Source organism: Lepidochelys kempii, chromosome 2 (assembly GCF_965140265.1).
Source record: "Lepidochelys kempii isolate rLepKem1 chromosome 2, rLepKem1.hap2, whole genome shotgun sequence".
NCBI lineage: Eukaryota > Metazoa > Chordata > Testudines > Cheloniidae > Lepidochelys > Lepidochelys kempii.
In genome coordinates this window covers 72,381,268-72,398,327 of record NC_133257.1, presented here as the reverse complement: position 1 = coordinate 72,398,327, position 17,060 = coordinate 72,381,268, and the positions used below count along the sequence as shown (strand labels likewise).

The window sequence follows — 17,060 nt, the reverse complement described above, 5'->3', positions numbered from 1 at the left end:
CAGGTTTTCTTCCAGACAGGAGTGAAGGTAGCTATCTACCTGTCTCCAATGTAAATTTAGCATTATGGAAGCAAAACAATGGAAGGCCCATTTATAGACAAATCTTCAGGGGGATGGGAAGTCAATAGGAAGGGAAGAACTGGGGGACCATCCTGACTCTGGCAACAAAACTATAAGTCTGGAATGGGGAACACAGCTGCTCAGATGGTAGGGGCAAGTAATATTAGTAATACTGAGAGCATAATATAGTAAAATCTAATTCCATGAGCAAGTTATAGATAGAAAGAAAAGAGAGGTGTCATTTGATTTGCAAAAATCTACAAATAATAATTCCAGTGGTGTCACCCTCTGTGGCATGGCAATGGGGACTCACTGCTCCCCCCAGGTCCTTGGCAGAAATTTTGATAATACTATTTTGTCAGAAATGGATCAAGTTGGGTATCATTCAAAAGCTCTTTCTCCATGAACACAATGGTACCAAACATGACAAACGTGGAACTATCATATGAAAATTGTTTAAGAAACAAACAATTGTTTGTTTTAAAATATTTGAGTTCTGGGGTTGTAAGAAATAACAGAGAGAGAGGATTTGGATATTGTGTTGTGCCCACCAAAACCCCAGCAATTTTCATTTATCTTTTTTTAGGTTCTAGGACTTTGTCAAAACCAAGTGCACAGAATGGAACTGGTAACCTTTTAACAACCCAATATCCTTTCTGAAATTCCTCCAATATTTCCTTTCTACAGACTTTTCTACACTTCTTATGCCAGTGAATTACCAGGCAATCATTGCAGAATAGCTGGTTACATCTAAAGCAAAAAAGTATTTCTTAAAACCTTCCAGTGCTGTGAGGTTCAAATCCCAATTAGCAGTCCCGACAGATCTCCTGAAATGGTTATTCTATGTCCTGGGTGTCTACATCATTTTCAGATATGTCATGCCTCTCTTCAGCTGAAGCCATGCTCAAGGCCTTTCTTGCAGCTGGTCTATATCACACTTTTGCACAATAACCAGCTGAGGTCAAGGCTAGTGAATGTAGAAAGATCTACTATAGTCTATTTGACTGCTGCTTCATTGAAAACTGGATTTCTTGGCTTCAGAATTTTCAGACCTTTGTGGGAAAGTAAGTGAGTCTTGAAGTCAGGAAGCTTCTTCAAGGAATAGTTCCTTGCTGGTCCAGACAGCACTTGAGGATCGGACTGGTCCCCTTTAGGATGCTCCTGATAGCTGACCATAACAGTAGCATGAGGGGTACCTTTGCCATCTGCTGTATCTTCTACGATATCTAAGTTAGCAGCAGCACAAAATGACAAGGTATACCATTGACAAGGTCTGGGGGAATGTACAACCCTTCATGCAGTGCCACGTAGTGAAGAACCTTTTTTGTAATTTCAGTCTCTAGGCAGAGTACTTTGTCATCATAGTCAATGGAGAAGCCAATGCTGTGCATCAGCTGCATGAGGAATTTGCTTCAGGTTTTGGAATGAATTGTTAAGCTAACAGCCACTCAGAGAGAAAGAAATTCCACATACAGTGCACATTTGTCGTGTATGTGTTGGAAACCTGCCTTTCACTCAAGCACTCATATATGAGGCTTTGTGATAACATGGGATCCTTGTGCTCCCCTTCCTTTCCATCATACTTGCCTGTGCTGAGGTCACTGCAATCACCAGTACACCACTTAGAGAAGAAGTACAGGTCCTTTTCAGGTTTGGCATTAGCTATGGAACCCTGAAACGCCCATATACTGCAGGACAAAATGCTTTTCCATAAAAATGTAACAGCTGCAAACAGTCTTCATACTACTGTTGACATCAGCATGTTCTGCTTTTGATGGTGATATATCTTTTTCAGTTTTTAAGGATATGTGCTATGATTGATTTCTGCAAATAGGATTGCTAAAATGTATGTCTCTATCCCACAGTTCATCTTCAATAAGTGCTTTAAGAGCCTTTCTGTAGCGACCGGAGCATGGGCAGTCAAGCCTAATAGTTAGAGTCAGGTGCCTGGAACCAGAGTCAGGGTTAGGGCTGGGGTCAGAGTCAAGTGCCAAGCTGAAGGTCAAAGCCAGAGTCAGTGGTACAGCGTAGGAGCAGGGGCTTGGAGTGAGGCAGGAAAGTAGAAACAAGGAACAGATTGGGGTCTGGAATAAGGAGGACAGGAACCAAGAACAGGCATGGCTCAGGAGTCAGGCAGGGTCTGTAGTAACAGCCAGCCAAGGATTCATTGCCTGGGCAACTTCCTGAGCCTCTTTCTGGTTTAAGTAGAGTATCCCAGCGAATTGGTGGAGCTGGACTTTCCCTGCCAGTCAGGAGCTTTGGGGCCAGGGAGCCTTTGCAAGCTAGAGCTTCACTGGCCCCCTATTGCACTAGTTCAGGTGAACTGCTCGAAGGCAGCTGTGGTCTGAGCCCGGCCTGGGTTTGAGGTCCATGATCCCTCACATTTTGTTCCTCTTCAATTCCATTCAAAGAAGCTATTTCTCTGTACTTAGCCTCTATATCAACCAATGCCACTGCTTTCCCATCCATTAGCGCTGTGAATCCAGCTGAGTCACACAGTTTGCAGTAGTAAAATCAGTATTCGTTTCTGTTCCTTTTACCTTTTCATGCAAAGCATTTAACACAGTCTTGATATAGCACTTGATGTGATATGCAGTGTCATATGTGTGGGCATCTTTTGGGTCAATACGCGCACTTAATTTTACATTTCTTGCAACATTCTCATTAAGAGCGACTGCTTCCTACAGTTTCTCACCTGTCTTGAAACTGTGATTAATTGATGCCATTGCGCTTCTGGTGGAAGAAGCAGGTATTCCTCTTGAAACACATGCCATGGGACCTAGTATAAGGTGAAACATGCCCACAGCTGACACTTGTCCTGGAATCTTCAACTTTTTACTGGTGCTTGACATAATTCCTCTCCAACCTTGCCAGATGAGTTTATGGGTGCACTTCTTATAGCATGTAAGGTGCCATTGAGCATAGTATTTAACCAGATCCTCCACAGTGGTATTCTCCAAAAATTTGGCTACTAGTCAGTGCTGTTCATCTCCCCATTGATGCCTAAAAAATCATCAAATTCAAAGTAAAACCAAGGATTTTGTTCTAAATTACTTTGGGATTGTAATGTATTATGTTATGTAATGTATGTTATGTAACTATGTGCTTACTGATTGCAGATAGATTCCAGTAATTTTTTGCTGTATGCTGACATGTTAACAAGTGCCTCACTACAACACTATTGGCATCATAAACAAAGCTGATAACCAGTACTACTGAACCACTTCCTTTTTGCCAATGATGGCAAATCAACTTAAAGTACTCCTTCCATTTATAGTAACCTGTAACATGGAAAAAATTAATCAGGCAGCATGTTCTGAGCACTAATTGATAACTCGGTAGTGTTGGGATATGTTAGGGTTAAGTGCAACAATAAGCTGCTAATGTGCTGACATGCTATTAGGGGACAAAGGCATATGTAGGCAATATTTTTGTGTCTAATACATAAGTTACAGATTCTTTAGTATTACTTTGTCTAATACATAATTTACAAATTCTTCAGTATTTCCTTGTCTAAAATATAAGTTGATAGATTCTTCCCTTCTCTGTTGCTTATAAAGATGGATAAGGATGCAGCTGAAAAGGAGACTTCAGGAATCATAGAATCATAGAATATCAGGGTTGGAAGGGACCTCAGGAGGTCATCTTGTCCAATCCCTTGCTCAAAGCAGGACCAATCCCCAATTAAATCATCCCAGCCAGGGCTTTGTCAAGCCTGACCTTAAAAACTTCTAAGGAAGGAGATTCTACCACCTCCCTAGGTAACGCATTCCAGTGTTTCACCACCCTCCTAGTGAAAAAGTTTTTCCTAATATCCAACCTAAACCTCCCCCACTGCTCTTGTGTAAAATGCTCTTTGTGTAAAAGAAGGTAAAAGGAATGTTATCGTCCCCTTCCTCCCTTTCCCAGCTACATAAACAAGCCCTGGCTTAGGGCCCTTTCCCCACCCTCCCCTGAGAACTGTTCACAGGCCCTCCCTCCCTCCCCTGAGAATTGCTGATGAGGGAGATTTATGGCAACAAATTGTTGCAAAGAAATGTATCTTCGAGGTAAAAGTAATGTGTAATGCTATAAGTAATAAATAGGGTTTACTAACAGTGGGTATTTCTATTACTTAATAAGTGTTTTGGGGTATTGTAACAAATTTAAGTGTGTGCATACTAATCTAAACAAAAAAAGTGTATTGTAATCAATTCAGTGCTTACTGAGCAATTGGGTCCAGGGGAACAAGTATCACAATAAAGGATTCCATCTACTCAATCCGCCTCTGGGTCAACCTGCTCCTCTTCCTCTAACAAGTAGTATCAGGTTTCAGAGTAACAGCCATGTTAGTCTGTATTCGCAAAAAGAAAAGGAGTACTTGTGGCACCTTAGAGACTAACCAATTTATTTGAGCATAAGCTTTCGTGACCTACAGCTCACTTCATCGGATGCGTACTGTGGAAAGTATAGAAGATCTTTTTATACACACAAAGCATGAAAAAATGGGTGTTTACCACTACAAAAGGTTTTCTATCCCCCCACCCCACTCTCCTGCTGGTAATAGCTTATCTAAAGTGATCACTCTCCTTACAATGTGTATGATAATCAAGTTGGGCCATTTCCAGCACAAATCCAGGTTTTCTCCACCCCCCCCCCCCCCCCACACACACACACACAAACCCACTCTCCTGTTGGTAATAGCTTATCTAAAGTGATCACTCTCCTTACAATGTGTATGATAATCAAGGTGGGCCATTTCCAGCACAAATCCAGGGTTTAACAAGAATGTCTGAAGGGGGGGAGGGGTAGGAAAAAACAAGGGGAAATAGGTTACCTTGGATAATGACTTAGCCACTCCCAGTCTCTATTCAAGCTCTATTCAACTGTGGACACAGTTGGCAACGGGCTTTGTTGCAAGGATAGATTCCTGGGTTAGTGGTTCTGTTGTATGGTATGTGGTTGCTGGTGAGTATTTGCTTTAGGTTGGGGGGGGGGGTGTCTGTAGGCAAGGACAGGCCTGTCTCCCAAGATTTGTGAGGGTGTTGGGTCATCCTTCAGGATAGGTTGTAGATCCTTAATAATGCGTTGGAGGGGTTTTAGTTGGGGGCTGAAGGTGACGGTTAGTGGCGTTCTGTTATTTTCTTTGTTAGGCCTGTCCTGTGCCCACATATCTATTCAGGGGACACCACCACAGGGCCTAATAACATCAGCCACACTATCAGAGGCTCGTTCACCTGCACATCCACCAATGTGATATATGCCATCATGTGCCAGCAATGCCCCTCTGCCATGTACATTGGTCAAACTGGACAGTCTCTACATAAAAGAATAAATGGACACAAATCAGATGTCAAGAATTATAACATTCATAAACCAGTCGGAAAGCACTTCAATCTCTCTGGTCACGCGATTACAGACATGAAAGTTGCGATATTACAACAAAAAAACTTCAAAACCAGACTCCAGCGAGAGACTGCTGAATTGGAATTCATTTGCAAATTGGATACAATTAACTTAGGCTTGAATAGAGACTGGGAGTGGCTAAGTCATTATCCAAGGTAACCTATTTCCCCTTGTTTTTTCCTACCCCTCCCCCCCTTCAGACGTTCTTGTTAAACCCTGGATTTGTGCTGGAAATGGCCCACCTTGATTATCATACACATTGTAAGGAGAGTGATCACTTTAGATAAGCTATTACCAACAGGAGAGTGGTTTTTTTGGGGGGGAAGGTGTTGGGGGGGGGAACCTGGATTTGTGCTGGAAATGGCCCACCTTGATTATCATACACATTGTAAGGAGAGTGATCACTTTAGATAAGCTATTACCAGCTGGAGAGTGGGGTGGGAGGAGGTATTGTTTCATGCTTTGTGTGTATAAAAAGATCTTCTACACTTTCCACAGTATGCATCCGATGAAGTGAGCTGTAGCTCACGAAAGCTTATGCTCAGATAAATTGGTTAGTCTCTAAGGTGCCACAAGTAGTATCAGGCAAGGGCCACAATTTAACTTCGCAAGGGCTGCACGTTTGACATTCCTGTATTAAAATAAAGCATAAAAAACATTTTCTTGAATATATATGTGCACAATTGTTCTAGTTTGCCATGTTTGGTACCATTGTGTTTGTGGGAGAAAAGGGCTTTTGAATGATATCCAGCTCAACCCACTTCTGATCACAATGTATTATCAAAATTTTCACTAACCAGAGGTCCTGGAGCATGCCATAGAGGGTGATTTCAAGCTGCTCCAAGATATCGTCAGAGAATCTTTCTAGCATGGCAGTATCTTCAGCTGGAATCTATTCTTCTTGTCCTTCCAGTATAGGAGGTGCTCATTGTAGAGGCTGGGAGATGGGATATTATGTATCACGGCTTCAGGCAGATAGCCAATGTGCAGTGAGCTCAGGTGATCCAAGCCATCAAAACAAAATCTTAGAGCTATTATCTGCTGACACAAGTTAGAGACAAGAGCTTGGTGAATTTTTCAGATCAATAGTTTATTCAGTTTGGTCCTGGGGAAAAAAAATCACGCTGGAGTAAAGAGGTGGTCCGACCCAATAACTTTTAGTCCAGTTAGGGCACTCAGCTGGGATGTGGAAGACCCAGATTTGAATTTCCAATCTGGAGCAGGAATTTGAATCCACATCTCCCCACTCCCACATAGGTGCTCTAACCACCACCAGAGGCTATACTCTCTCATGTCTCCTTTTGAGTATATTTCATTTTTCATAAAATAATTGAATAATCATTGGGCCAGAAGGATTAAGAGAGACTCTATGGGTGGTAATGGCACTCCCCTGGGACACAGGAGACTCAAGTTCAAGTCCCTGCTCTGATGTTTCTTGAAGTATTTTATACAAAGTGGAACAGTTCCAATGGGAGAAATAGAGATTCATTTAAAGTGTTCTTTAAGTCATCTACCAAAAATAACCTAAAATAAAACAGGTGAAATGAGGTGCTGCTGTTCAAGTGTGAATACTTTGCTTGTATATAGTATTTCAGATATTTTTGTGATGCACTCACCTTTTCTTCATACCCTATCTCTGCTTTTCTTTCCCCTATCTCAACCATCTTCTGTGTCCTCCAAATTATAACTCTCACTGAATGACAGCCTTGAATTTTTCTGTGATTTTCAAAGCAATCTTCAGGTGAGGAATAACCAATTCTAAATGGGTTGTAATTGTATAGATTTGGGATTTGTACAGCCTAATAACTCAAATTCTGATGGCTAGATTCCTAGCTCAAAGTACTAAAGTAGCTGTATACATTATATGACCAGCACTGTTAACCTCATCACATGGACCATATTTTTAAATCTGTGGTGTCATTCTCTTTATATAATGCCAGTTTTTATAGAGACTGAAATCAGATTTTAGAAAACAACAAATCAACCTACACAAGTCCTCTTTCTCTGTGTTTGAAAGAAGAGAAGATGTTTATTGCCCATGTCATTCATACTCAGATGCTTGAGTCCACAAATATACATTTACACACTTGAGACGTGTTGTCTTCTCTTTTACTTGGTCCTGTCAGTGTATATTTACTCTGAGAGTTATCCCAATTACTGTACACAGAACTTGCACAACAAACTTAATTTCTGCTCTGCTTTCACTCTTTTGCACACACCTTGTTACCAAATTAGATTTTCCCCTTCCATAGAACTGATGGATGTTTGGTGTAGTATTTGGTTGTGTTGGGAGAAGGTCATTTAGTAGAGGGATAGACAGAAGGCTGGCATCCATAGGAGGGCAAAGTTAAGGTTGAGGTGCTCAGTCTGTGTTGAGCAGTAGTTGTGGTAACAGTAAGGTGTGTAATTGTGGATGGACAAGTACTGTTGGGTGACTTTTATCTGGCAGCAGCTGCATATCAACCCTTCTCTCTTATAGGATAGGATCAGTCAGAAAAATGTAGCTCCTGATGGAGAAGCTTTTATGTGTTCCTGTTTCCATCAGTGAAGCTTGCATGAATCTGTGCCTCTCACTAGTCACATTTGTGTGCCTTCAGCACCGATCAATCAGGTTTGTGTGCATAATGCATAAATCTTCAATTATAATGTGAACAATAGATAAAGATGACCCTAACCTTTAAACAAACAAAAACTACCCATTGTACTAGATCTGTTCAAAATCCACATCTTTACCAAGTTTTGTGTAGATAGACAAACTTTTAAAGAGCTTTTAGTTATCAATGAAAAGTAAAACTGTCAAGCAACAAATTCATCCAGAGTCCAAATTCAAAGACTTCTTATTCATATGTTATTAAGAGAAACCAAACAAACACTACGTAGGACATAAAAACTAACCCCGTATGACATTTCACACCAAGTGGCGACCTTCTTTTAAAGAAACACAAGAATTTTGTCCCCTTTTAAGCACATTTTAGAATGCAACCCTAACTAGGAAATCACTGCCAGGTAGCTGCATGTTGATATGTTCATCATATACGTTTTTCTTTTTCCTTCAGTGGTTTAGATGTGGAGTTTTCATTGGCCCTTAATTGAATTATGGGCACAAGTCCCATAGAAAGTCAATGGGAGTTGTGCTCCTAAGTCACTTGTGTTGTTTTGAAAACCCTTTAGGTCTTCATCCATTCATTTTCTCTTTGTGTCTCTACAAATGCTGTGGTAGATCGTCATAACACGATACTTTCTCTCCTTTCTTATATGTTGTGATAAGCAGAGAAACCATTAACAATGTTTACCTTCTAAACTATTGTTCTTTATATCTGAGTTAGTACTCATTGATATGAATGGTGCAGTTTATACCTCAAAGCTATGTATAGGGGACTTGCTTCTGAAAGCATAAAATGGTACATTATTAAAGATACTTGGATCTTTTAAAAAAAAAATTAGCATTCTTATGCTTTTGGTGACTGAGCTATACAGACTTTATTCACAAAACATTTCTAATTAGATTATCTATTTACATATATGTTGTGTTTTCTAACTCGATTTTTATTAAATATATAAATGTTTTAATAGATTACTATCAACCATTGTAGAACCACTTATATCTTTTGAGTGCATTATGCAGGATTCTGTATTGTAACTTGTTCTGAGGTGTATTTCTAAAATCACAGCAGCGCCTTACATGAAAAGAAGTGTAAGAAATGAGAAAAATCCATCTGGTCCCCTCTATAATTGAACATTTTTCATTGCTTTCAAAATCACCTTCCAGTTCTTTACTATACTCCCCAATTCTCTCCCTCCCCAGAAACCAGAGTACCAGTAGGTGGCTCTTGAACTGTGCTTTAGTTGCCTTCCCTGTAGATTTTTCCACATTATTCTTGTTCAACAGTTCAGCCCAGGTTCTGTAGTTTTCTCATTTTAGTCTCCCTTTTACTATTGGGTGAACGCTTCCTCATTGGGAAAAAATTACCTGTCACTTTTACCAATCCCTTTTATAATCTAAAAAGCTTTTCCTGGATTACCACAAAATATCTTTTTAAGTAAGAACAAGCCTCAAGTCCTAGCCTTTCCACATATTTAGTTTTTTTGAAAGCAAGTGTTAGTGTTTTATTGTATTCTGTCCAGTAATTCTGCCTTCCTCTCCACAGTAATGCAAGGTAACTGCTATTAGCTTTCATATGTTGTGATCTGTGAATTAGTAACAGATTAAAATTAGTCAATAGAGTAACTCAGATCTAGTTACATTTTATTTAAAGGGATAGTAATTATTATATCCTATTGGGCATTCTTAGGGCAATACTCATCAAGGTTAGTCTATGTGATCAATATAAGTATCTAGTGATCTTTCAAGTAAAGTTGCAAATGCACTTACCTGGCAATTAGTCACTGATTCTTAGGGTATGTCTACACTTGCAGAGTTTTTGGGCTGTAAGTTTCACAGGTGAGAGGGAACTAGTGAAAGTAAAGCACTAGTTTGTGTGCTCGCTGAATTCCTTAGGCGTCAGAGAGTGTTTACGTTAGCAGCACTTTCACCGAGGAGAGGAGCACTCTAGGGCAGCTATCCCCCAGTGCAGCTCTCTCCAGTTTGACGGGTAGGGGAAAGGGGTGTGTGTGATCATGGGGCATCCTGGGTCCCTGCCCAACCTCCTCTCCCCAAACACTGACAAGCTCCAGTAGCTCAGCATTGCTCCAAGCAGAGGATCTTTTGCTCCCTGGGGCAGGCATTGTCACCTGGCCAGATAAGTGAGCACTTGTCAAGAAAACAGGAAGGGGAGTTTCAAAGTTCCCGGGGCTTTACAGGGGGATGGGTGGATGTCTGTTTACCTGGCAACAGAGCTTCTGGCCAGAGTGGTCACCTAGGCACCATGGGATAGCCTCCAGAGGCTAAAAGTCTGTTTAAACAGGAAGAACGTGTCTTCACTTGCACATCACCACAAAAGCATCACCTGTAAGAGCTGTACGCCTTTCGTGGAGGTGGTTTTCTTTTTGCGGTGAAATTTCTGAGTTTCACTGCAAAAAGTCATTGGCAAGTGTAGATGCTCCCATGGCTTTTGCACAAAAAAGGGACTTTTTTCGCTTTAAATGGCAAGTGTAGACATGCCCTTAGAGTTAACAGTTTGGGAAAGACGCGAACAGTACAATTTAGAAGTAGAACTGGCAAAACCAAGAATAAATCAGTGTTTTCCCTAGTTCACAAATAATGAAAAAGTTTGTGTGTTCAAACTAATTTTTATTGCACATTGACAGTGTTTATGCAGGTGAAAAGTATCATTCATGTTGTTGATGGTGGCAGGAAAGACTATAAGTAAGATTGGCCCTGATAAAAATCATTTTCTCCCTGATTGGTGATCAGGGACCATCTTCTGTTGATCCCTGGGTGGTGATCTGCTGACAGAAATCCCTCTGGGTCTTCTATTTATTTTGGGATACATGAATTCAGGTAAGCTCTTTGTGTGCCCCATGACATCCTTCCTGCTATCCATCCATGAGCAAAATTACAGTGTAATGTAGTATAATTCTCAGCAGCACTTAAATTCAATTAATGCTTTTTAAAATGCCTGCACATAAATCTGAATCAGTTTTTAATGATGCACAAACCAAGATTATCAGTTGTCCCCCTTTCCTCTAAGCAAATGATTGAATCCAAGGCTGTCTCACTGCCATTAATTATTATTATTATTATTATTACAAATATACAAGAACTTTGACACAAATCGTTTAGTTCTGTGGCATCAACATAACTTATATGTCTTTTGCACCCTGATCCTGTCTATTCATTCCTGCTTAGCACTTTGGAAAATGCTGTTGTAGACCATCATAACATGATACTTTCTCTCCTTTCTTACATGCTTTGATGATCAGTGAAACAGTTAACAATGTTTACCTTTTAAACTATTGTTCTTTATATCTGAGTTAGTACCCATTGATATGAATGATGCAGTTTATACCTCAAAGCTATAGCTTCAGGCTCTTTGCAAACTCAAGTAGACATCTTTGCACCTGTTGATCTCAGATAATATTTAGAAGGCTTTCTTCACAACCATAGCAATTCAAGATTTTGTTTTTAAAGAATAGAGATGAAAGAAAAGCTGAGTTTCTCGAGAAGAACTGAGTCTGTCCACACCTCGATCATTAACTATTTTGGGGGGGAGGGATATTCCACAACTCATATGACGCTGCTTTAAAGCATTGTTGTCTTCACATTTTCTTAAGTTATTATATATCAGAAAATTTAACAAGGTTGTTTGACTGCTCTCATTTGCTGCATGGAGTTTGGAAACTCTGATTTGCTGGCAAATGGTGTGAAAACAGAAAGAACTGGGACTTCCTGAACGTTGGTTGGAATCTTTAGTTAAACCTCTCATATGCATTATGATACATTCCTTTATTACATGATCACATACTATTTTTTCCACAGAATCCCTGCCTAATTTAGTGTACAGGGTGGATATACAAGGGGATAGAATTAAGGTTACACAAACAACCATAAATCTGGCATTTCCTAACTTTTAAGTGCTTTACTTTGTAACCTAAATAACTTTCTTTTAATGTAATATTTATGAATAATAATAACAGCAGAATCTTTACAAGGTCTTAATGAACCTCACAGGTACCTGTTTGAGGCCCATGAACAATGAATCTTTTCAGGGTTACAATTACCGAAACACATGTGCTAACTGATAATATTTATGCTAATGCACTGAAAATGTAATGTCCAGTAATGATAATTATGAAGCATATAGGAACATTCAGCTAGTAAGATTACTGAATTGACTTGAAAAATTCTCAGACTATAATATAATAATTCTCAGACTATAATTCTCAGACTATAATAATAATTACATATTAAATTAAATTAAATCTTAGTCTGTTGAGAAAAAAAACAGGGAAAACTATATGCTTTGTACTCATAATACCTAGTATCAATATAATAAATATTTCAGTGTTCCAGTGTAGTATTGGTTTCTGCTCTTGAGTTTTAGGTATAATTTAATTGTACTTGCAGAAGTAGGGGTAGAAAAGGAAATGGAACACTACTTTATTATAGGTTTCAGAGTAACAGCCGTGTTAGTCTGTATTCGCAAAAAGAAAAGGAGTACTTGTGGCACCTTAGAGACTAACCAATTTATTTGAGCATGAGCTTTCGTGAGCTACAGCACGAAAGCTCATGCTCAAATAAATTGGTTAGTCTCTAAGGTGCCACAAGTACTCCTTTTCTTTTTACTTTATTATAGTGAGTGTTGGTTCATGTTGCAAAGCAGCTTCTATGACAACACCCTGTTTTCTCATGCTCAAAGCTTTCTGAATTTCCATTCTTGGCTTCCATCTGAAAATAATTTTTTGTTGGAAAATTGGAGTAAAATCCCTGGCAGAGTGGTGACAATTCACTTCTCCCAATGTTTAAAAACAAAAAAACACTCTAAACAGATTTTTTTTAAAAAATAAAGCACAGATGGCAGATGTGTGAAACTTGGCATAAACTTAGTCATTTTAGTTGAGAATTAGTGATTTGGGGAGTTGAGAAAGAACTCTGGAGCAATTAAAAATTCACTTCTGAGCATGGCCAGATTTTATCTGCTCAGATTTTAACAGAGATTAATGAAGACCCACCCATTTATTACATCACTGCACAATCCCCCGAGCCGGGGTTTCTACTTTCAGGCTGTTTCAGCATTTGGCACAAGGTTGTAAATGTTTCATTGAATTACACAAGGCAAAATTATCTAGATAAGTTATCTATCCCTCAACGTCATGGACAGGAGAAAATGACAGTCTTAAAAATATGAGAGATACAGTCACTTTGGGGGGATCTGGCAATTTTTGTTGACTCTACAATATTCTCAGCATTCTTAAAAAAAATCTATTCTAGACACCCTAGAAATACCGTCCAGAGTGATCAAATAAACAGTCTGTAAACGGACCCTATATATTGCTTGGCAATGTGGAAAAAAGAAGAAGCCATCAAAGTGTTCTCTTTTTCTCCTTTAATTTACACTGAACTAGATGGACTTTTACATTTCAGTGGGAATTTTGAATGTATTCAACTCAGAAATTCAACCATATTTGCCACAATGCACAATTCTTTATGCATGGAGCAAGTTCAGTGTTCAACTTTCCACCATGAAAAAGAAAGCCAGCCATGTTAGTAACCTTCTGTCATACAATTAAGACCACTTATGTAAGCTCAGTAACGGGGGTGCCTTTGTGATGTATTGTTTTGTTTCTTATATTTAATCTCTTTGCTTTCACTTTCAGGAGTTGGAATTTTCCAATCTGTTTGCAGTCCTTCACTGCATCCACTCATTCTTCGCTGCCAAAGTGGCTTGTTTGGACCCATTGTATGTAGGCAGTCAAGCTGCCACATCTGCTGTTGCCACGACTTCTGGTACTGGCAAATTAAAGTATACTACTTGACATCTTGCATTTCGGCACTGCCACTTACCAACAGAACATAACAATGTATAAATATTAATCAAATTTAGACCTTTGGGGACCTGCGAACATGGAAACCAATCCAAAAGGCAAGCCATGCCTCAGTTTCAGCAGAAAAATGGTCACATGGGATCATACATTCATCTCTGTTCTGCAACTCCAGTAAATAATCCTAGCTGAAACCCTGGAATAGGATGGATATGCTTTTAGTATGATCTGTTTGTACTTACATAGTGCTTTAAGCAACACTGGAGGCAAAAGGGGAAAAATGATACAGTGAAGCACTTAAGTATTAAATAAAATTTTCAGCTGTCTGTAATAACACACAACTAGAATTGTCATTTACTTGTTTTCAGATGTTTTTATATGACAACATACATAGCTCTGAGTATGAACGTAGGGCAATATCATAATAGTATAAATGACACAACAGCAAGCAAGAGGCATATTGTTTGTGACAACAAGGACATAAGCATGAAAGGGCATTTGTGTAAGTATCTCCGCAAAGAAGAAAGCACTTTAAACACTCTTGTAAATTCATACTGTTTTCCTATTTGGAAACCTGCTATTGTTGTTTATTTTGTTGTCATTCTGTTCTAATAGTAATGATAAAGTTATAGCCATATTGGTCGAGCACATAAAGACAAATATAATGGAGAAACTTTTACAGACACAGGACCCTCTTCAAGTCAAAATAGGTGGGATATGATTTTGATTTCAATTATAAATTAAGTACAAGTTAGAGATAGATCTGGTACAACAGTTGCTTTGTTCATTCTCCTGTTTTAAAGGGAAGGAGGTCTTGTCAGCTAACGGTATTTGTACACAAAACCTAAGTATTGAATTTTGTTTCAGATATACATCTAGCGGATTGTTTCAGTATGTAATGTTGATTTCATATCATAAGCAAGGAGGCAAGAACTCTGTTCCACTCAGGCTCTTAATAAAACAGGCACTAGCAGTAACACTAGAAATATGATTCCACACCTTGAATTCTTATCAATTAAATGGCATTATTCCTTTCTATTTATGTATTTATTTAGTTTAAGATAGGAACAAATTAAATAAACTGCAAAGCTAGAATAATTGACATAATACACAATAGCTTTCTATATTTAAAATATGACGTAATCCAGGACTACATATTATATATATTATTCGAAGAGCCTCACTTCATGATGAATGTAAAACTCAAAGAGTAAATTTGGAACTACTCTCCACGCATCCAAAGATACATTACTTGAATACCCATTTTTTGGAAATGACTTTAATTTTGAACTAGCAGATATATCTCTGAATATGATCAAATGTTGGGAATACGAGTGTGATGTAGCTGAAACCTAGTAAATTGAGGGTCTTTTTTTAAAAAACATGACCCCATAACGCAAAAGAATCAAATATTTATACACCTACAGTAACACACACAAATTTTATTGCAAAAAAAAATATATATATATATATATATATATATATATAGCCTGCTGCAGCTGTAGCTTATGTACAATGTTTTAAATACTAATCATTATTCTGTTGTTTTTTGTTATTTCTGGACTATGTTGGGGTGGCAGTTAGGGGGAGGAAAAGAAAAGTTCCCAAGTTTGGAAAAGGATTCAGCCGTTTAAAAACAAAAAACTTGAATACTTGAGTATGAATGTAAAGTAACAATTCTACATTTAGGTCCCAGTCCTTCCATTTAGAATGTATGGGCAGACCCTTGCACATTTGCTGGGATCCATCTATGTGTCATAAATTGCAGGATCGGTCTAACTCCTCCATGCGTTCTATCAGCTAGAAATGTACATATCAGGTGAGAGTTATGGACACACTTTTTAAAGCTCTGCCTTATGTGCCAGACAGGTTAAATCCATCAGTGTTCCAGGTAATGTATATTATTTTATCTTCATACATACATTTAGAGGAACTTTTTTTTTTCAGAAGGGGCACAATTCAAAATGAATTTTTGGGACATACCTGATTGCTTGTTTCTCTATGTGTGTGTGATTTTTATCACCAACACTTGGCTTTACCCACATAAGAGGGAGCCCACCTTTTTGAAAGTCTGCCCATTATACTCACAGTAGGGCCTGACTCACAGAACATTAAGTACAGTTACGTTGATTGCCCCATTAAAAAAACTGCCAGCACATTTTACCTAGTTAGCATGGTTATTTCTCATACTAACTACCATACTGTGGTATCTCAGCTACTTGTTGGCAAAAAATGATTTTTTAATAACTATTGTGTGTGTATATATTCTCAATACATTGAAGAACAAATTCTGTCCTTGTTGAAACCTATGAACAATTCTTATGAACTTCAGTGGGACCCAGGATTTGGCCCTTAGATAACATGAACTCCAGATGTTTTGAATCTGAAACTGTCACCATCTCAGGGGTTAAGCATAGTAATTGGGCTTCTTTTCCTGTCAAGAAAGCATCAAGTGGAAACATTATAATGCAACAATGAAAATTTTAAAAACAGGAGACAAGTTTTGTTTTAAGAATAGTTTTACTGCCCCCCCCCCTTTTAAAAATCATTATTATGGCTCTCAGCTATTGCAGTAGTGGTGTAAATAAATACCTAGATAAATAGATTGCTAGTGGTACCAGAACTAAAAACCAATCAACATATATAGAGCTAAAGTCTGTCCTCAGTTTACACCAGTACACATTATACACAGGATTCTACTACTGGAATTGAGAGCAGACTTTGGCTCAACTCAATTTACGAGGTTTTCTTTAAATTCATATAAAACTCTGAATATAGTACCATATATGAAACATAACGGATAGCATTCCATGTGAAAGCACTAAGATTTGAAGAGTTTCATATGACAGAATGTGATTTGAAATCAAACACATTCTACATAGTGCTGAAGAGGATCAGTGAAATGTTTGAGGCAAAATCCCCCCTTCCAAGCTACACTGGAGATTTGTTACATAATCTGTATATAGAACTGCCATTATCACCAGAGGGAGTTTTGCACATGTAACAAGTATAGAATATTTAAAAGATGCTGCAGTGAAAATTGGAAAGCAGAATTTTTCCTTGGTTTGGAAGATCTAAATGGACTTATGGGATTCATCAGTATTTTTTATTTCAAAAAGCTGAAGTCATAACATTAGCACTGACTGCATTTCTGTCTTGGTATACAAATACAAGAATGCTTGCATACTAATGAC

The 17,060-nt window shown here is 38.5% G+C and overlaps 1 protein-coding gene across 18 annotated transcripts in view; it reads left to right on the top strand.

Moving 5' to 3' along the window:
* The window catches only part of SNTG1 (syntrophin gamma 1), a 526,846-nt gene extending 511,944 nt beyond the window's left edge, over positions 1–14,902 (top strand). For 16 of the 18 annotated variants that reach the window (XM_073331218.1, XM_073331217.1, XM_073331225.1 and 13 more), the window contains one exon: positions 13,702–14,902. In XM_073331218.1, coding sequence (XP_073187319.1) covers positions 13,702–13,860 — 159 coding nt within the window. In that variant the 3' untranslated portion in view covers positions 13,861–14,902. Of the gene's footprint in view, positions 1–7,149; positions 7,187–10,798; positions 10,886–13,701 lie in introns of those variants that run through there. The other 2 variants (XM_073331226.1, XM_073331228.1) reach the window with 2 other exon arrangements.
* Positions 14,903–17,060: the final 2,158 nt, after the last annotated feature.